Below are 19,855 nucleotides of genomic sequence, written 5' to 3'. Positions count from 1 at the left end.
CACAGCGTCCGGTTGGACCTGGCCTTGATGACATCAGTGATTAATGACAGCCGTGTTTGGCCTGAGGACAGCAGAGGTGGAGAGAGGTGGTGAGAAAGAAGGGAGAGATGGAGCACCCTACATGTCTCCCAATGTGACAGGGGATCACACTAAAGGTTCCTATTCAAAGAAGCCCACTGTCATCTATCTAGTCTGACAAGTCTCTCTGTCATGGCAGTATGCTGTTTGTTGATCCCAGTGTGTTCAAGTGCCAATGAGCAACTAGCTATGATATTTGCACTCAGTAAATTGACCTACAACTCCTTACCACAAAACATCACATTTTCAACATGGCCGATCTTTGCTTTACAAAGGCATGTGGCAAGTCCAACTTACAGAATTCAAAATGCCTTACTAACACAAATGTCAAACTAACACCCACATTTGCTGCTGTAACACGCCATGTAAATCACACTGCTATTCTGCCTCCCGTAGAAGACTGTTTACCAGGGCTCTGGTTAGCATCAGCAAATATTTGTGGACTTTCTGTCATAACAGGGGCATATCCCCGAGACGTATGTATGTATGGCAGAATCTAGCCGACCGGGCCTCCATCTCTCTGCCTAGTAAATAAATCAGAGTGCTACTTCACCTCTGACCCCGGCCATTTTTATCTGGGAGATCCTGCTTTTTCCACGCTCGTAAATGTAAAACCCCGGGAACAGTTATTTGGATGGAGGACGGCCGGTTGGTTCCCATGTTTTCGGCGTAGGTGTCAGCGTCAGTCTGTCTGTCTACACAGGGTGTCTGTCTGCACCGCTGTCACTGAGACATGCAGGACTTTATGATGAACTACTGCTCTGTGTTTGAGCATGAGGTACCTGAGCAGAGCTGGGCGATAGGGACAAGAATCCATATTGAGATAAATTGCCCTAATTGACGTGATAACTAAAACGATAGGTTTATAATATTCATGTACACCACAGTTAAAATATATACCATTTAAACCACTATTACTAGTCTGATGGTCGTAGTCATTAATTGTCACATTAACAAATCACTCATATTAGCAAACGTATTTCATCTCAAACTTCACATTTATCTAGAAAAGGCTACTTATCATCATGAATGATATCAGCAAAATGCCCGAGATAAGTGATCGGTGGTGTCCAAAAGAAAAAATGGTTTATCGTCCCAGCTCCATACCAAAACCATTTGTGTGATCAGATTCATTTATATCATAGAGAAGTCTCTTTTTCATTATTGTCAGAATCATATTCATTTGTTGTCTTCAAAAGATGACTCAAATCTAAAATAAATACTCTCTGGGAATTATTTTAACCATTTCAAATACACCTAGGTTCTTATGCAGTTTGGGTATGCTCTGATGGAATTTCCCTACCATCTGAGTGAAAATAAAAACTAAAAGTCTGCACTCTCACACAGACGGTAGAGATTAGAGTAGACCTGAGACAGAGAGGAGCAGGGGAGAGCAGAGCCCAGACCTCAACACAGACCTGAGAGAGAGAGGAGCAGGGGAGAGCAGAGCCCAGACCTTAACACAGACCTGAGAGAGAGAGGAGCAGGGGAGAGCAGAGCCCAGACCTCAACACAGACGGTAGAGATTATAGTAGACCTGAGACAGAGAGGAGCAGGGGAGAGCAGAGCCCAGACCTCAACACAGACGGTAGAGATTATAGTAGACCTGAGAGAGAGAGGAGCAGGGGAGAGCAGAGCCCAGACCTCAACACAGACCTGAGAGAGAGAGGAGCAGGGGAGAGCAGAGCCCAGACCTCAACACAGACGGTAGAGATTATAGTAGACCTGAGACAGAGAGGAGCAGGGGAGAGCAGAGCCCAGACCTCAACACAGACGGTAGAGATTATAGTAGACCTGAGAGAGAGAGGAGCAGGGGAGAGCAGAGCCCAGACCTTAACACAGACCTGAGACAGAGAGGAGCAGGGGAGAGCAGAGCCCAGACCTCAACACAGACGGTAGAGATTATAGTAGACCTGAGAGAGAGAGGAGCAGGGGAGAGCAGAGCCCAGACCTTAACACAGACCTGAGACAGAGAGGAGCAGGGGAGAGCAGAGCCCAGACCTCAACACAGACGGTAGAGATTATAGTAGACCTGAGAGAGAGAGGAGCAGGGGAGAGCAGAGCCCAGACCTCAACACAGACGGTAGAGATTATAGTAGACCTGAGAGAGAGAGGAGCAGGGGAGAGCAGAGCAGAGCCCAGACCTTAACACACGGTAGATAGTAGACCTGAGACAGAGAGGAGCAGGGGAGAGCAGAGCCCAGACCTTAACACAGACCTGAGAGAGAGAGGAGCAGGGGAGAGCAGAGCCCAGACCTCAACACAGACGAGAAGTAGACCTGAGAGAGAGAGGAGCAGGGGAGAGCAGAGCCCAGACCTTAACACAGACCTGAGAGAGAGAGGAGCAGGGGAGAGCAGAGCCCAGACCTCAACACAGACGGTAGAGATTATAGTAGACCTGAGAGAGAGAGGAGCAGGGGAGAGCAGAGCCCAGACCTCAACACAGACGGTAGAGATTATAGTAGACCTGAGAGAGAGAGGAGCAGGGGAGAGCAGAGCAGAGCCCAGACCTTAACACAGACCTGAGACAGAGAGGAGCAGGGGAGAGCAGAGCCCAGACCTTAACACAGACCTGAGAGAGAGAGGAGCAGGGGAGAGCAGAGCCCAGACCTTAACACAGACGGTAGAGATATAGTAGACCTGAGACAGAGAGGAGCAGGGGAGAGCAGAGCCCAGACCTCAACACAGACGGTAGAGATTAGAGTAGACCTGAGACAGAGAGGAGCAGGGGAGAGCAGAGCCCAGACCTCAACACAGACGGTAGAGATTATAGTAGACCTGAGACAGAGAGGAGCAGGGGAGAGCAGAGCCCAGACCTTAACACAGACCTGAGACAGAGAGGAGCAGGGGAGAGCAGAGCCCAGACCTTAACACAGACGGTAGAGATTATAGTAGACCTGAGACAGAGAGGAGCAGGGGAGAGCAGAGCCCAGACCTCAACACAGACGGTAGAGATTAGAGTAGACCTGAGACAGAGAGGAGCAGGGGAGAGCAGAGCCCAGACCTCAACACAGACGGTAGAGATTAGAGTAGACCTGAGACAGAGAGGAGCAGGGGAGAGCAGAGCCCAGACCTCAACACAGACGGTAGAGATTATAGTAGACCTGAGACAGAGAGGAGCAGGGGAGAGCAGAGCCCAGACCTTAACACAGACCTGAGAGAGAGAGGAGCAGGGGAGAGCAGAGCCCAGACCTTAACACAGACCTGAGACAGAGAGGAGCAGGGGAGAGCAGAGCCCAGACCTTAACACAGACCTGAGAGAGAGAGGAGCAGGGGAGAGCAGAGCCCAGACCTTAACACAGACCTGAGAGAGAGAGGAGCAGGGGAGAGCAGAGCCCAGACCTTAACACAGACCTGAGAGAGAGAGGAGCAGGGGAGAGCAGAGCCCAGACCTCAACACAGACCTGAGAGAGAGAGGAGCAGGGGAGAGCAGAGCAGAGCCCAGACCTTAACACAGACCTGAGAGAGAGAGGAGCAGGGGAGAGCAGAGCCCAGACCTCAACACAGACGGTAGAGATTAGAGTAGACCTGAGACAGAGAGGAGCAGGGGAGAGCAGAGCCCAGACCTCAACACAGACGGTAGAGATTAGAGTAGACCTGAGACAGAAAGGAGCAGGGGAGAGCAGAGCCCAGACCTCAACACAGACCTGAGAGAGAGAGGAGCAGGGGAGAGCAGAGCCCAGACCTCAACACAGACCTGAGAGAGAGAGGAGCAGGGGAGAGCAGAGCCCAGACCTTAACACAGACCTGAGAGAGAGAGGAGCAGGGGAGAGCAGAGCCCAGACCTCAACACAGACCTGAGAGAGAGAGGAGCAGGGGAGAGCAGAGCCCAGACCTTAACACAGACCTGAGAGAGAGGGGAGCAGGGGAGAGCAGAGCCCAGACCTTAACACAGACCTGAGAGAGAGAGGAGCAGGGGAGAGCAGAGCCCAGACCTTAACACAGACCTGAGAGAGAGAGGAGCAGGGGAGAGCAGAGCCCAGACCTTAACACAGACCTGAGAGAGAGAGGAGCAGGGGAGAGCAGAGCCCAGACCTCAACACAGACGGTAGAGATTAGAGTAGACCTGAGAGAGAGAGGAGCAGGGGAGAGCAGAGCCCAGACCTCAACACAGACGGTAGAGATTAGAGTAGACCTGAGAGAGAGAGGAGCAGGGGAGAGCAGAGCCCAGACCTCAACACAGACGGTAGAGATTAGAGTAGACCTGAGAGAGAGAGGAGCAGGGGAGAGCAGAGCCCAGACCTCAACACAGAGCACAGCCACGCAGTAGAGAGCAGGAACCATCAAGATAACCAGGCATCTCCGAGCCAGAGCTTTCAGGGGTCTGTGAGGGTAGGCGGATCCTGGTGGGAGATAAAGGTAGAAGGCCAGAGGAAGGGTGTGCTGACCTGGGAACCCCAGCCGCCGGGCCTTCATCTCTGGGTTAGAGGGGCCGGGAGCTGCCTGGGCTGGGGCCAGCTGGGGGTCTGACTGGGGCTCCCCGTGGCAAGGTAGAGCTGTTACTCTATGCTCTCCAGCTCTCCTCTCCTCCTCTCCAACGCTAACGGCCCCGGGAGCCGCTCTAATCCCACCAGATATGAGGAGTGCCCAGAGTCCTGACAAAGCATTCCACAGATAAAGAGTCTGAGGATCACAGGGATGCCTCGGAATTCCCACCGATTGGAAGAGGAGTGTGGGGGGGGGGGGGTGATGGAGAAACGCTTTCTTTCTTCCTTGGCATGAGAACCTTGACTAGGTGTCTCTCCTCCTGAGGGAGGGGGGGATCTTGTTCTCTCTATCCCTCTTGCGCTCTCTTTCCCTCTCCCCGCTTCCTTTGTGTCTGGTGTGCCACAGGGACAATTCCCCCAAATACAAACCAGACCTCGTTCTCAGTCCGTCCGTCAGCTCTCTCTCACTTAGAGATGTCTGTATAGGTACAGTACACCCACCCACACACAGCACCGCCTTGCGCTCCCACTAAGTCTCTGACCGCTCGCCCCCTCACTCCATAGGGGATCCATCTAGCCAGCTTCTCTTCCCTTATTATAGTACCAGAGAGACAGCCTAGCCCACGGTGCAGACAGAGAGAAAGACCGGGAGAGAGAGAGACGAAAAAGAGAAGCTATTAAATATCAGTGACAAGGTGAAAAGAAACAGCTTCCTGCCACAGAGTCGTCTTTTAGATCTCTCTCTCTCTCTCTCGCTCTCTCTCTTCCTCTGGCAGATGCCTCGATTGTTTTGATGTGTTTTCCTGAAGACAGGTACTTTGTAGTCCTGTTTATTTGTGTTGAGAAGCCACGTCGACAGGCAAACCAGGGAGCTACAGGGATGGGGTCGGGGGAAGAAGACAAGAGTTTAAAAGGGGGTCTGTGACGGTAGTGGGTTTCTGATGTGATGCTTCCTCGCCTTCACTTAGTACATGTTCATGTTGGACCGTTTCAAGGTAGGGAGGGGAGGGGTTAAGAGTTGAGGCTGTGAACCAGGTCAAGAGGTATTTAAAAAGTTAGCAGACTCTGATACAGCCTTTGAGAGACTGACCCGATTCTAAAACTCTGTGGCCCACGCACCTGTCAAAGGATCTGAACTGGTTGGGGTTGTTTCCCATAGCAGCTCCCAGGAAGGCCGGCGGCAGAAGGCTGGGGTCCACCATGATGTCATCAGCAGGCGCCGAGACCAGGCTGCGCAGGATGTCCTTCACGTTCTTCCCGCCCCTGACGTCCGCCGTGGTGTTGTCTCTGTGACCCCTGACCTCTGAGGAGAGGGTGGACAGGGCCTCGGACACGGCGTCGGGCCCCTGGGCGGTGGAGTCTGCCTCGCTGGGGGCCACGGAGCTATGGTCATCCCCGATGCCAGAGTCTCGGCGACGGAGGGACACACTGCTCTCCAGCTCGGGACCGCCAGAGACGGCATTACTGTCTGATGGGCGGAAACATTAAAGGAGGTTTCTTTTTTATTTATTTTTATTTTACCTTTATTTAACTAGGCAGGTCAGTTAAGAACAAATTCTTATTTTCAATGACGGCCTAGGAACAGTGGGTTAACTGCCTTGTTCAGGGGCAGAACGACAGATTTTTACCTTGTCAGCTCGGGGATTTGAACTTGCAACCTTTCGATTGCTAGTCCAACGCTCTAACAACTAGGCTCTAACCTGAACCTTCTACGTGCATCAAAAATGAATGAGAACCTACTATACCACATCTAAGAGACTGTAAAGACTATCAACACACCAGTACATTTCCAGACACAAATCAAGACATTTGGAAATTCCATATATAACTCATGTATAAGAGAGAGATTGACATCTTGAGGGATGGACACTTGCTAGATGCAGCTCCTGCGTAGCCATATGGGGGAGGTGTGTACCTGCGCTCCTGGCAGACTGGCTGCGCTGGGGGGGTTTCTTGTCGTTTTGGGGCTCCAGGATGTCTCGGTACTTGGACACCATGAGAACAGAGATGAAGTAAACCACGGCCAGGGCCAAGAACTGAGCCTGCTTACTGTCCTCCTTTACCAAAACACACACAACATGCAACACAGCTATAATACAGTACACCGCCAGTCTGTAATATGTTTGAATACGTACATATGTAGGATCTTAATTTGATCACCCTGGTGCAGAAGAACTTTCCTGCAATACATGATTTTTTTTACTTGTAGTGTATGAGGTTTTAATAAGGCTTCTGAAATGTGTAATTTCCACTTTGAAATTTCAGACTTGATTTTATCAACACCTACAAAAATGTAATAATAATACACATTTCCTGTTGCTGCAGGAACTGTTTCCTGCTGTAGCATACTGGCTCAAATTAAGATCCTACATCTTCACAGTATTTAAAAAAGAAAATGGGGTCTTCCAAAAAGACAGCAATAACAAGTTTTTACAATGCATAGGTACTGTTATTTATTTGAAAAGTTGACTCGTTTCAACCTCAGTCTTTATCAAAGCTTTGTAAACTCACGATATCTCTGAAGACCACGGCTCTGAGGCGGTTGATGTCCATTTCCTGTAGAAGACGGTCCATGTCTCTGATGGGAGACATCCCTCCTGTCACAACATCAACAGGGCTCTGCAGGGGTACAACACAAGTACACACATGCACACAGGCAAGCACACATACAGAGACCGACACACAGGCAAGCACACATACAGAGACAGACACAGACACACAGGCAAGCACACACCCAGAGACAGACACAGACACACAGGCAAGCACACACACAGAGACAGACACAGACATAATAATGTAAGCACCCATACAGAGACAGACACAGACAGACATAATAATGTAAGCACCCATACAGAGACAGACACAGACAGACATAATAATGTAAGCATCCATACAGAGACAGACATAATAATGTAAGCATCCATACAGAGACAGACATAATAATGTAAGCATCCATACAGAGACAGACATAATAATGTAAGCATCCATACAGAGACAGACATAATAATGTAAGCATCCATACAGAGACAGACATAATAATGTAAGCATCCATACAGAGACAGACATAATAATGTAAGCATCCATACAGAGACAGACATAATAATGTAAGCATCCATACAGAGACAGACATAATAATGTAAGCATCCATACAGAGACAGACACAGACAGACATAATAATGTAAGCATCCATACAGAGACAGACAGACATAATAATATAAGCATCCATACAGAGACAGACACAGACAGACATAATAATGTAAGCATCCATACAGAGACAGACATAATAATGTAAGCATCCATACAGAGACAGACATAATAATGTAAGCATCCATACAGAGACAGACATAATAATGTAAGCATCCATACAGAGACAGACATAATAATGTAAGCATCCATACAGAGACAGACACAGACAGACATAATAATATAAGCATCCATACAGAGACAGACACAGACAGACATAATAATGTAAGCATCCATACAGAGACAGACATAATAATGTAAGCATCCATACAGAGACAGACATAATAATGTAAGCATCCATACAGAGACAGACATAATAATGTAAGCATCCATACAGAGACAGACATAATAATGTAAGCATCCATACAGAGACAGACACAGACATAATAATGTAAGCATCCATACAGAGACAGACATAATAATGTAAGCATCCATACAGAGACAGACATAATAATGTAAGCACCCATACAGAGACAGACATATGTAAGCATCCATACAGAGACAGACATAATAATGTAAGCACCCATACAGAGACAGACACAGACAGACATAATAATGTAAGCATCCATACAGAGACAGACACAGACAGACAGACATAATAATGTAAGCATCCATACAGAGACAGACATAATAATGTAAGCATCCATACAGAGACAGACATAATAATGTAAGCATCCATACAGAGACAGACACAGACAGACAGACATAATAATGTAAGCATCCATACAGAGACAGACATAATAATGTAAGCATCCATACAGAGACAGACATAATAATGTAAGCATCCATACAGAGACAGACATAATAATGTAAGCATCCATACAGAGACAGACATAATAATGTAAGCATCCATACAGAGACAGACATAATAATGTAAGCATCCATACAGAGACAGACACAGACATAATAATGTAAGCATCCATACAGAGACAGACATAATAATGTAAGTATCCATACAGAGACAGACATAATAATGTAAGCATCCATACAGAGACAGACACAGACAGACATAATAATGTAAGCACCCATACAGAGACAGACATAATAATGTAAGCATCCATACAGAGACAGACATAATAATGTAAGCATCCATACAGAGACAGACATAATAATGTAAGCATCCATACAGAGACAGACATAATAATGTAAGCATCCATACAGAGACAGACACAGACAGACATAATAATGTAAGCACCCATACAGAGACAGACATAATAATGTAAGCATCCATACAGAGACAGACATAATAATGTAAGCATCCATACAGAGACAGACACAGACAGACATAATAATGTAAGCATCCATACAGAGACAGACATAATAATGTAAGCATCCATACAGAGACAGACATAATAATGTAAGCATCCATACAGAGACAGACATAATAATGTAAGCATCCATACAGAGACAGACATAATAATGTAAGCATCCATACAGAGACAGACATAATAATGTAAGCATCCATACAGAGACAGACATAATAATGTAAGCATCCATACAGAGACAGACATAATAATGTAAGCATCCATACAGAGACAGACATAATAATGTAAGCATCCATACAGAGACAGACACAGACATAATAATGTAAGCATCCATACAGAGACAGACATAATAATGTAAGCATCCATACAGAGACAGACATAATAATGTAAGCATCCATACAGAGACAGACACAGACAGACATAATAATGTAAGCACCCATACAGAGACAGACATAATAATGTAAGCATCCATACAGAGACAGACATAATAATGTAAGCATCCATACAGAGACAGACATAATAATGTAAGCATCCATACAGAGACAGACATAATAATGTAAGCATCCATACAGAGACAGACACAGACAGACATAATAATGTAAGCACCCATACAGAGACAGACATAATAATGTAAGCATCCATACAGAGACAGACATAATAATGTAAGCATCCATACAGAGACAGACACAGACAGACATAATAATGTAAGCATCCATACAGAGACAGACATAATAATGTAAGCATCCATACAGAGACAGACACAGACATAATAATGTAAGCATCCATACAGAGACAGACATAATAATGTAAGCATCCATACAGAGACAGACATAATAATGTAAGCATCCATACAGAGACAGACACAGACATAATAATGTAAGCATCCATACAGAGACAGACATTATAATGTAAGCACCCATACAGAGACAGACACAGACAGACATAATAATGTAAGCATCCATACAGAGACAGACACAGACAGACATAATAATGTAAGCATCCATACAGAGAGACACAGACAGACATAATAATAATGTAAGCATCCATACAGAGACAGACACAGACAGACATAATAATGTAAGCATCCATACAGAGACAGACATAATAATGTAAGCATCCATACAGAGACAGACATAATAATGTAAGCATCCATACAGAGACAGACATAATAATGTAAGCATCCATACAGAGACAGACATAATAATGTAAGCATCCATACAGAGACAGACATAATAATGTAAGCATCCATACAGAGACAGACATAATAATGTAAGCATCCATACAGAGACAGACATAATAATGTAAGCATCCATACAGAGACAGACATAATAATGTAAGCATCCATACAGAGACAGACATAATAATGTAAGCATCCATACAGAGACAGACATAATAATGTAAGCATCCATACAGAGACAGACATAATAATGTAAGCATCCATACAGAGACAGACATAATAATGTAAGCATCCATACAGAGACAGACACAGACAGACATAATGTAAGCATCCATACAGAGACAGACACAGACAGAATAATGTAAGCATCCATACAGAGACAGACATAATAATGTAAGCATCCATACAGAGACAGACACAGACAGACATAATAATGTAAGCACCCATACAGAGACAGACATAATAATGTAAGCATCCATACAGAGACAGACATAATAATGTAAGCAACCATACAGAGACAGACACAGACATAATAATGTAAGCATCCATACAGAGACAGACATAATAATGTAAGCACCCATTGCTGGTTAATGCTGAAAACACCATTATCAGTTTTTATACTCTACCCACTGTCCAAAACTAGACTTCTCTGTAAGTCTAAGACATGACAAATGCTAACTGATTGTCATGGAATGTGTACGTGTTAGCAGAGGTCAACCACAACGGCCCATTCCACCATCAGTAGCCCGAGTGTTGAAAATCAACCCATGGGAGGTGTACAGTTGGCCAGTCCACATACAGTACAGTATCTGCCCCATTCAGCGGGATGTTGTGTATCCCCTTGAGACTCAGACCCTTAACATAATGGGTTTACCATAGAGCCACTCACTGCATTATGAATGAGATTTTACACACTGGTTTCAGGAAGAAAAACAGGGATTTAAAAAAAAAATGTTTTACTGGAAGTCACTATATCAAATCAAAAGGCCAACAATGACAAAGGGCCTTGTCTAGTGTAACATAACAGCGGGCGAAGTAATGCAATAAGATATCAGCTAATGCAATAATAACACTCTGCTATTACATAGGGAGGACCACAAGGGATGGGTTCCTGCAGGGGAATTATTAGGATGCAACACAAGACAAAGTATGACTTAGAGGGATGCTTACAATTCACTAAGTGCAGTGATTCTATTCAATTAATATACAGGAGGAGAAATGTCATTAATTATGGTATTTCTCCATGTCTGCTAGGGAGATTGGGAAATGTAAACAAAACAAAAACTTTTGGGGGGGGGTATTGCTAGAAAGTCAAGATTCCCGAAATTACAGAAAGAAGAGAGGGAGGGAAGAAGTGTGTGGAGGGTAATGAAGAGAGAGTCTGTGACTCAGTGAGGAGGGATGACACTACTTGCCTGCGCGGGCATGGACTTGGCGGCTCCCATGAGGCTTTGCACGGCTTGCTGGCCACGGGCGCTGTACTGGCTGGGCTTGAAGTGAGAGTGCTGCTGACATTCCAGACAGTTCCTCACAGCCATGGCACACACTGCAGAGAGAGATGAGAGAATGGAGAGAGATATTAGAGAGAGAGATATTGGAGAGAGAGAGAATGAGAGTGTTGCGGTGGATGTACAAGTCAAAGAAAATAGGCTGCGTACACATATTTTGAAGATGTTATCGCAGGTGCAGCAAAATGCTAGCTCCAACAGTGCAGTAATACCTAACAATACAAAACAATACACACAAATCCAAAAGGAACGAAATGAAGGAATATCTGAATGAGCCATGTCTGAGTCCGGAATATAAATATATATGTATATGATGGTGTGTATAGACATTATGGACAGTATATGAATAGAAAAGGTGTGTACAGCAATAGTTATATAGGATGAGCCATGACTAGAATACAGTATATACATATGAAGTGAGTAAAACAGTATGTAAACATTATTAAAGTGACCAGTGTTCATTGACTATGTACATAGGGAAGCAGTGTCTAAGGTTCAGGGTAGAGTACCGGGTGGTAGCCGGCTAGTAACAGTGACTGACTTCAGGGCAGGGTAGAGTACCGGGTGGTAGCCGGCTAGTAACAGTGACTGACTTCAGGGCAGGGTAGAGTACCGGGTGGTAGCCGGCTAGTAACAGTGACTAAGTTCAGGGCAGGGTAGAGTACCGGGTGGTAGCCAGCTAGTAACAGTGACTGAGGGCAGGGTAGAGTACCGGGTGGTAGCCGGCTAGTAACAGTGACTAAGTTCAGGGCAGGGTAGAGTACCGGGTGGTAGCCGGCTAGTAACAGTGACTGACTTCAGGGCAGGGTAGAGTACCGGGTGGTAGCCGGCTAGTAACAGTGACTAAGTTCAGGGCAGGGTAGAGTGCCGGGTGGTGCCGGCTAGTGACAGTGACTAAGTTCAGGGCAGGGTAGAGTACCGGGTGGTAGCCAGCTAGTAACAGTGACTGACTTCAGGGCAGGGTAGAGCACCGGGTGGTAGCCGGCTAGTAACAGTGACTAAGTTCAGGGTAGAGTACCGGGTGGTAGCCGGCTAGTAACAGTGACTGAGGGCAGGGTAGAGTTCCGGGTGGTGCTGGTTAGTAACAGTGACTAAGTTCAGGGCAGGGTAGAGTACCGGGTGGTAGCCAGCTAGTAACAGTGACCGAGTTCATGGTATGGTAGAGTACCGGGTGGTAGCCGGCTAGTAACAGTGACCGAGTTCATGGTATGGTAGAGTACCGGGTGGTAGCCGGCTAGTAACAGTGACTAAGGTTCAGGGCAGGGTAGAGTACCGGGTGGTAGCCGGCTAGTAACAGTGACTAAGGTTCAGGGCAGGGTAGAGTACCGGGTGGTAGCCGGCTAGTAACAGTGACTAAGTTCAGGGCAGGGCAGGGTACCGGGTGGTAGCCGGCTAGTAACAGTGACTGAGGTCAGGGCAGGGTAGTGTACCGGGTGGTAGCCGGCTAGTAACAGTGACTAAGGTTCATGGCAGGGTAGTGTACCGGGTGGTAGCCGGCTAGTAACAGTGACTAAGTTCAGGGCAGGGGTACCGGGTGGTAGCCGGCTAGTAACAGTGACTGAGGTCAGGGCAGGGTAGAGTACCGGGTGGTGCCGGCTAGTGACAGTGACTAAGTTCAGGGCAGGGTAGAGTACCGGGTGGTGCCGGCTAATGACCGTGACTAAGTTCAGGGCAGGGTAGAGTACCGGGTGGTGCCGGCTAGTGACCGTGACTAAGTTCAGGGCAGGGTAGAGTACCGGGTGGTGCCGGCTAGTGACCGTGACTAAGTTCAGGGCAGGGTAGAGTACCGGGTGGTGCCGGCTAGTGACCGTGACTAAGTTCAGGGCAGGGTACTGGACGGTGGTCAGCTAGTGCTGACTATTTAACAGTCTGATGGCCTGGAGATAGAAGCTGTTTTTCAGTCCCAGCTTTGATGAACCTGTACTGTAAATGCCTTCTAGATGGTAGCGGGGTGAACAGACCGTGGCTGAGGTGCTTGATAATCTTGTTGTCCTTGCTTTCACACTGGGTGCTGAAGATGTCCTGGAGGAAGGCACACTGCCCCTGGTGAAGAATTGGGCTGGAGAGCACTGTGGCTATGGACAATGCAGTTGCCGTACCAGACGGTGATAAAGCCTGACAGGATTCTCTCAATGGTGCATCTGTAGAAGTTTGTGAGGGTCTTAGCGGAATTTCTTCAGCCTCCTGAGGTTGAAGAGGCACTGTTGCGCCTTCTTCACCACACTGTCTGTGTGGATGGACCATTTCAAATTGTCAGTGATGTGTACGCTGAGGAACTTTCACCCTCTACGGGCCAGTCAATGTGGATGGGGGCGTGCTCTCTCTGCTGTCTCCAGAAGTCCACAATCAGCTCCTTCATTTTGTTGACGTTGAGGGAGATGTTATTTTCCTGGCACCACTCCTCCAGGGCCCTCACCTCCTCCCTGTAGGCTGTCTCGTCTTTGTTGGTAATCAGGCCTACTACTGTTGTGTCGTCTGCAAACTTGATGATTGAGTTAGAGACGTGCGTGGCCACGCAGTCATGGGTGAACAGGGAGTACAGGAGGGGTCTGAGCACGCACCCTTGTGGGGCCCCTGTATTGAGGATCAGCGTAGTGGAGGTGTTGTTGCCTACCTTCACCACCTGGGGGCGGCCCTTCAGGAAGTCCAGGGGTGAAGTAGTGAGAGAACGAGCAACCAAAAAAGCAAGACACAGAGAGAAGCCGAAAAGAGAATTGGGGAGAGACAGAAAGTGAGAAGTGAGGAGCGGTTGAGAAAGAATTGAACTCTCCAGGAACAAGGTCAAGGCTCCAGTCCACCTGGACAACAGCGTTCACCTCTTCCCTCCCTGCTCCCCTAGCCCCAACACTGGTTCTCCCGGTATCCAAGGTCACGCGGGTTCTCCCGGTATCCAAGGTCACGCTGGTTCTCCCGGTATCCAAGGTCACGCTGGTTCTCCCGGTATCCAAGGTCACGCTGGTTCTCCCGGTATCCAAGGTCACGCTGGTTCTCCCGGTATCCAAGGTCACGCTGGTTCTCCCGGTATCCAAGGTCACGCTGGTTCTCCCGGTATCCAAGGTCACGCTGGTTCTCCCGGTATCCAAGGTCACGCTGATTCTCCCGGTATCCAAGGTCACGCTGGTTCTCCCGGTATCCAAGGTCACGCTAGTTCTCCCGGTATCCAAGGTCACGCTAGTTCTCCCGGTATCCAAGGTCACGCTAGTTCTCCCAGTATCCAAGGTCACGCTAGTTCTCCCGGTATCCAAGGTCACGCTAGTTCTCCCAGTATCCAAGGTCACACTAGTTCTCCCGGTATCCAAGGTCACACTAGTTCTCCCTGTATCCAAACCCTGCATGGGGTTCATTCAATATTGGATGACAATGGTGCCTCACTGCATGTGGGTCTTGCCTGGGTAACAAACTACCTCACAGAACATGAGGTAAAATATCCACTTTTTGATAACTTCTGGTAGGTTTCTGGCTCCTGCCACGGCAAGGGGGCATTTTTATTTTTAATATGATATATTGCTGTGCTATAATCCGAGCAACGCTTTCTATTTTGCTTTCTATCCTTCTTTTAGACCCTCCCTCGTTTCTGTATTTGACAACTGACAAATGTAAACTCTGAAGGGTCTAGATTAGAGGTGGAAGTATTTCATCTGGAATGGTCTGGAGTTTTACATAAGGCCTTCAGGAGAGGCAGTGTATTTGTGTGTGTGTGTGTGTAAATTCCCCCTTGAAACCTTGTTACAGTCTACTCAAAATCAGATTACTGCACCAGCAAGAGGGAAAGAATACCTCATCAAAAATTAATCTCATAACGGCAGCTCTCTAAAAGCAGGCATGTGCAACGACAGCATCACTCTCTCCCCCGAGCTCCCCACCAATGAGAATGGCCATGGGATAAACCCAGAAAAAAAACCGCGACTGGCTATCAGCTGAACAAGGTGGCGTACAGGGCGACCATTTTGTTTACGAGCTAGTTTTTTTAAGGAGTATTTAAAAGCAAAAATGGATACCGGAGCACGGAGCACGGCCCATTACCCAAATGGAGCAGATGGTTTAAATCACCATGCATAGTCTTACTGTACTAGGGAGCTTAGGAGTTGGATGAGGGGTGAGTTGGAGGTTGGATAAGGTGGTTGGTGTAATGTACTGCCTGAATAAAATGAATAATGTAAAGCATTTGAAGTATATTTTATTCAGCTAGCAGAGCAGGGGTCTAGCCGTGTCTTGGAGCTGTCACGGGGTTACTTTAATAGACTGGAACATGAGGCAGAGAAAGAGAGCGAGAGAGAGGCATGCCTAGGGCTACAGCCAGGGCCATTACGGGGGAATCGCCTAATCATAGGCGGCCATTTTAGAGTGTTGCAGCGCAGAGGGGTTATAATAACAAGATAAGAGAGGGCTGCTACGAGCCAAGAGAGAGAGCGAGAAAGAGAGAGGATACACTATGGAGAGCTTTGGCAGCTCAGACTGCTATTAGAGTCTACTGCAGTCTGATATAAAGGGGGATTGATAAAAACAGGTGAATGAGGAGGAAAAGGGTGAGAAAAGGAGGAAGTGAAGGGAGAAGTAGGAAGTAAAGGGAGAAGGATGAAGTGAAGGGAGAAGGAGGAAGTGAAGAGATGAGGAAAAGAGGGAAACAAGAAAGGAAGACATGTAAAGAACAGAACAAGAAGAGAAGATGTGAAGAGATGGAAAAGACCAGAAGGGATGGAGGAGAAGAGAGAGGTTCTTCCATACGTACCCAGGCGAAGGCTCTGTCTGAGGATACCCCCAGAGGACATGTTCTTCTCAGCCTCGATCTCGGTGAAGTTGAGGGAGGAGGCGAAGATCAGAACATCCACCAGGTTGATGAGGCGCTGCAGGAAGGTGACAGACGCCTCCACCGACAGACCCTGGGACGGCTCAATGTTCTCCAGATCATGCTGAGGAGAAGAAGAGGAACAAACACCACCATCACTAGCATCATTACTGTCAAATCCAAACCTAATGATGACATGTAGCTATTAGTCAACTTAGGGACCATGTTTGGTAAGAAAGGAAATGCCACAGATGGTTCAACGTTTGCTGAGCAACATCATCTTGTCAATTCAATTTCCACTCTGTCCATTTTAGATTTCAATCAGATTAAATCCTCATTGAATTCAATCCCGTCTCTGAATCTAATTATGATGGAATTGACCCCTGCTGTAGCCACAGCCATCAGTGCACACTGGACATTGTTTCCAGTGTAAACGATAAAGGGAGTGGTATGGAGAGGAGAACAGACAGAGGCCCACACGTCCATCAGGGTTTATGTTATACTGGAGTGCTACTGTCACTGGGGTCAGACAGTACAAAAACACACTAACCATGTTAGCACTGGCCAACTGTAGTCTAATGTGATTAGAGAAAGGTAGACAGACAGACAGACAGACAGACAGACAGACAGACAGACAGACAGACAGACAGACAGACAGACAGACAGACAGACAGACAGACAGACAGACAGACAGACAGACAGACAGACAGACAGACAGACAGACAGACAGACAGACAGACAGACAGACAGACAGACAGACAGACAGACAGACAGACAGACAGACAGACAGACAGACAGACAGACAGACAGACAGACAGACAGACAGACAGACAGACAGACAGACAGACAGACAGACAGACAGACAGACTCTCACTGAGGAGGATGTGGCAGCGGAAAGCAGGGGCAGGATGCCTCCACAGGCCATGATGAGGTTGTCCACCACCTGAGAGATGAGGTGCACTGTGTTGTGGACAAACACCACATTCTCACTGCTGTTCACAAAGTCCATCACCGTCTTAGTGGAGTGACTGGGAGAGAGGAGATAAGGTTGAGGCATAAATTACACAGAGGTACATAGAAGCTAAACATTATAACCATTGAATCGATGTACAACACAATCAATGCCTTCAGTGCCTTCAGAAAGTATTCATACCCCTTGACATATTGCAGATTTTGTTGTGTTACAGCCTGAATTCAAAATTGATTAAATATATTTTTTCCCCTCACCCATCTAGACACAATATCCTATATAGACAAATGGAAAAATGTTTTTAGAAATGTTTCCTAATTTATTGAAAATGAAATACAGAAATATCTAACTGACACTCCCTTGTCAACACTTTGTAGAATCACCTTCGGCAGCGATTACAGTCGTGAGTCTTTCTGGGTAAGTCTCTAAGAGCTTTCCACACCTGGATTGTACAACATTGGCCCATGATTCTTTTTAAAATTCTTCAAGCTCTGTCAAGTTCATTGTTGATCATTGCTAGACAACCATTTTCAGGTCTTTCCATAGATTTTCAAGTAGATTTAAGTCAAAACTGTAACTAGGCCAATCCGGAACATTCAATGTCATCTTGGTAAACAACTCCAGTGTATACTTGGACTTGTGTTTTAGGTTATTGTCCTGCTGAAAGGTGAATTCATTTCCCAGTGTCTGGTGGACAGCAGACTAAACCATGTTTTCCTCTAGGGTTTTGCCTGTGCTTAGCTCCATTCCGTAAATGTTTTATCCTGACCCCCCCCAGGCCTTAACGATGACAAGCTTGCTTATAACATGATGCAGCCACCACTACGCCTGAAATGATGTATTTGTATTCAGGAGAAAAAGTGAATTACTTTAGCACATTTTTTGCAGTATTACTTTAGTGCCTTTGTTGCAAACAGGATGACTGTTTTGGAATATTTGTATTCTGTACAGGCTTCCTTCTTTTCACTCTGCCATGTAGGTTAGTATTTTAGAGTAACTACAATGTTGTTGATCCATCCTTAGTTTTCTCCTATCACAGCTAATAAACTCTAACTGTTTTAAAGTCACCATTGGGCTCATGGTCCCTCATTCACTGCTTGACTTAGGGGCATTACAGATAATTGTATGTGTGGGGTAGATTAGGTAGTCAAAAAATCATCTTAAACACTATTATTGCACACAGAGTGAATCCACGCAATTTATGTGATTTTTTTTTTAAATTCTCTATATTTTTTTTACCCCCTTTTTTTTCCTCCCCAATTTCGTGGTATCCAATTGGTAGTTAAGTCTTGTCTCATCGCTGCAACTCCCGTACGGACTCGGGAGAGGTGAAGGTCGAGAGCCATGCGTCCTCCAAAACACAACCCAACCAAGCCGCACTGCTTCTTGACACAGTGCCCATCCAACCCGGAAGCCAGCCGCACCAATGTGTCGGAGGAAACACCGTACACCTGGCGACCTGGTCAGCGTGCACTGGACTCGAACCCAGAATCTCTGGTGGCACAGCCTTAGACCACTGCACCACCCGGGAGGCCCTTATTATGTGACTTATTAAGCACATTTTTACTCCCGGTCTTATTTAGGCTTGCCATAACGAAGGGGTTGAACACCCATTGAATCAAGATGTTTCAGCTTTTCATTATTTATTAATTTGTTTTAAAAAAAATCCAGTTTGACATTATGGGATATTGTGTGTAGGCCAGTGACACAAAATCTCAATTTTAAATTCAGGCTGTAACACAACACAATGTGGAAAAAGTCCAGGGGTGTGAATACTTTCTAAAGGCACTGTATCTATTCTGTTTAAACCTCTGAGTTTTTTTTCAACCCTTATTTTACAAGGTATGTTGACTGAAAGCACATTCTCATTTACAGCAACGACCTGGAGATTAGAATGTTTGCAGGATAGACAGTATCTTTTGTTGTAAGTTAGTGAGTTAGAAAGTCGCCTGTCCTGCAACCATTCAAGTGATCAAAATGCCATGCAATTCTCCATGTATTTCAACCAATTCCCCTCCTTTACCTCCTCCACATCTGCACGTCAGTCTCGATGGAGAAGAGCAGGTCTGTGAGCAGGCGCTGGTGCATGTGAGACCAACAGAACTCTGGAATACGGAACATGGTGGAACGAGCGGAGGAGCTGCTCTCTCTGGCCTGGCCTCCTGAGGCACCGGCTGCAGCCGCGTCGCCCTGAGGAACTTCCTGTGGTACAGCACTCAGGACAGTTAGCAGCATATATATATATATATATATATATATATAAACAGGTTTAGCTTTAGCCATATAAATATAAACAGGATTAGCTTTGGCTTTAGAATTAGCCATATAAACATGAATAGCTTTGGTTTTAGCATTAGCCATATAAATCTAAACAGGATTAGCTTTGGCTTTAGCATTAGCC

At 46.4% G+C, this 19,855-nt stretch overlaps 1 protein-coding gene across 5 annotated transcripts in view; it reads right to left on the bottom strand.

Annotated features, from left to right (window-relative positions):
• LOC106610178 (lipopolysaccharide-responsive and beige-like anchor protein) overlaps positions 1-19,855 on the bottom strand; it is a 308,280-nt gene that overhangs the window by 196,597 nt on the left and 91,828 nt on the right. For 4 of the 5 annotated variants that reach the window (XM_045722739.1, XM_045722741.1, XM_045722742.1 and 1 more), the window contains exons 24-30: positions 19,478-19,656; positions 17,359-17,512; positions 16,428-16,608; positions 11,606-11,736; positions 7,017-7,124; positions 6,421-6,562; positions 5,625-5,973 (exon numbers count right to left, since the gene is read on the bottom strand). In XM_045722739.1, the coding sequence (XP_045578695.1) occupies positions 5,625-5,973; positions 6,421-6,562; positions 7,017-7,124; positions 11,606-11,736; positions 16,428-16,608; positions 17,359-17,512; positions 19,478-19,656 (1,244 nt within the window). The remainder of the gene's footprint in view (positions 1-5,624; positions 5,974-6,420; positions 6,563-7,016; positions 7,125-11,605; positions 11,737-16,427; positions 16,609-17,358; positions 17,513-19,477; positions 19,657-19,855) is intronic. The other variant, XM_045722740.1, reaches the window with a different exon arrangement.

This window comes from Salmo salar, chromosome ssa08, assembly GCF_905237065.1.
Source record: "Salmo salar chromosome ssa08, Ssal_v3.1, whole genome shotgun sequence".
NCBI classification, from domain to species: domain Eukaryota; kingdom Metazoa; phylum Chordata; class Actinopteri; order Salmoniformes; family Salmonidae; genus Salmo; species Salmo salar.
This window is presented reverse-complemented; position numbering and strand designations above follow the sequence as displayed.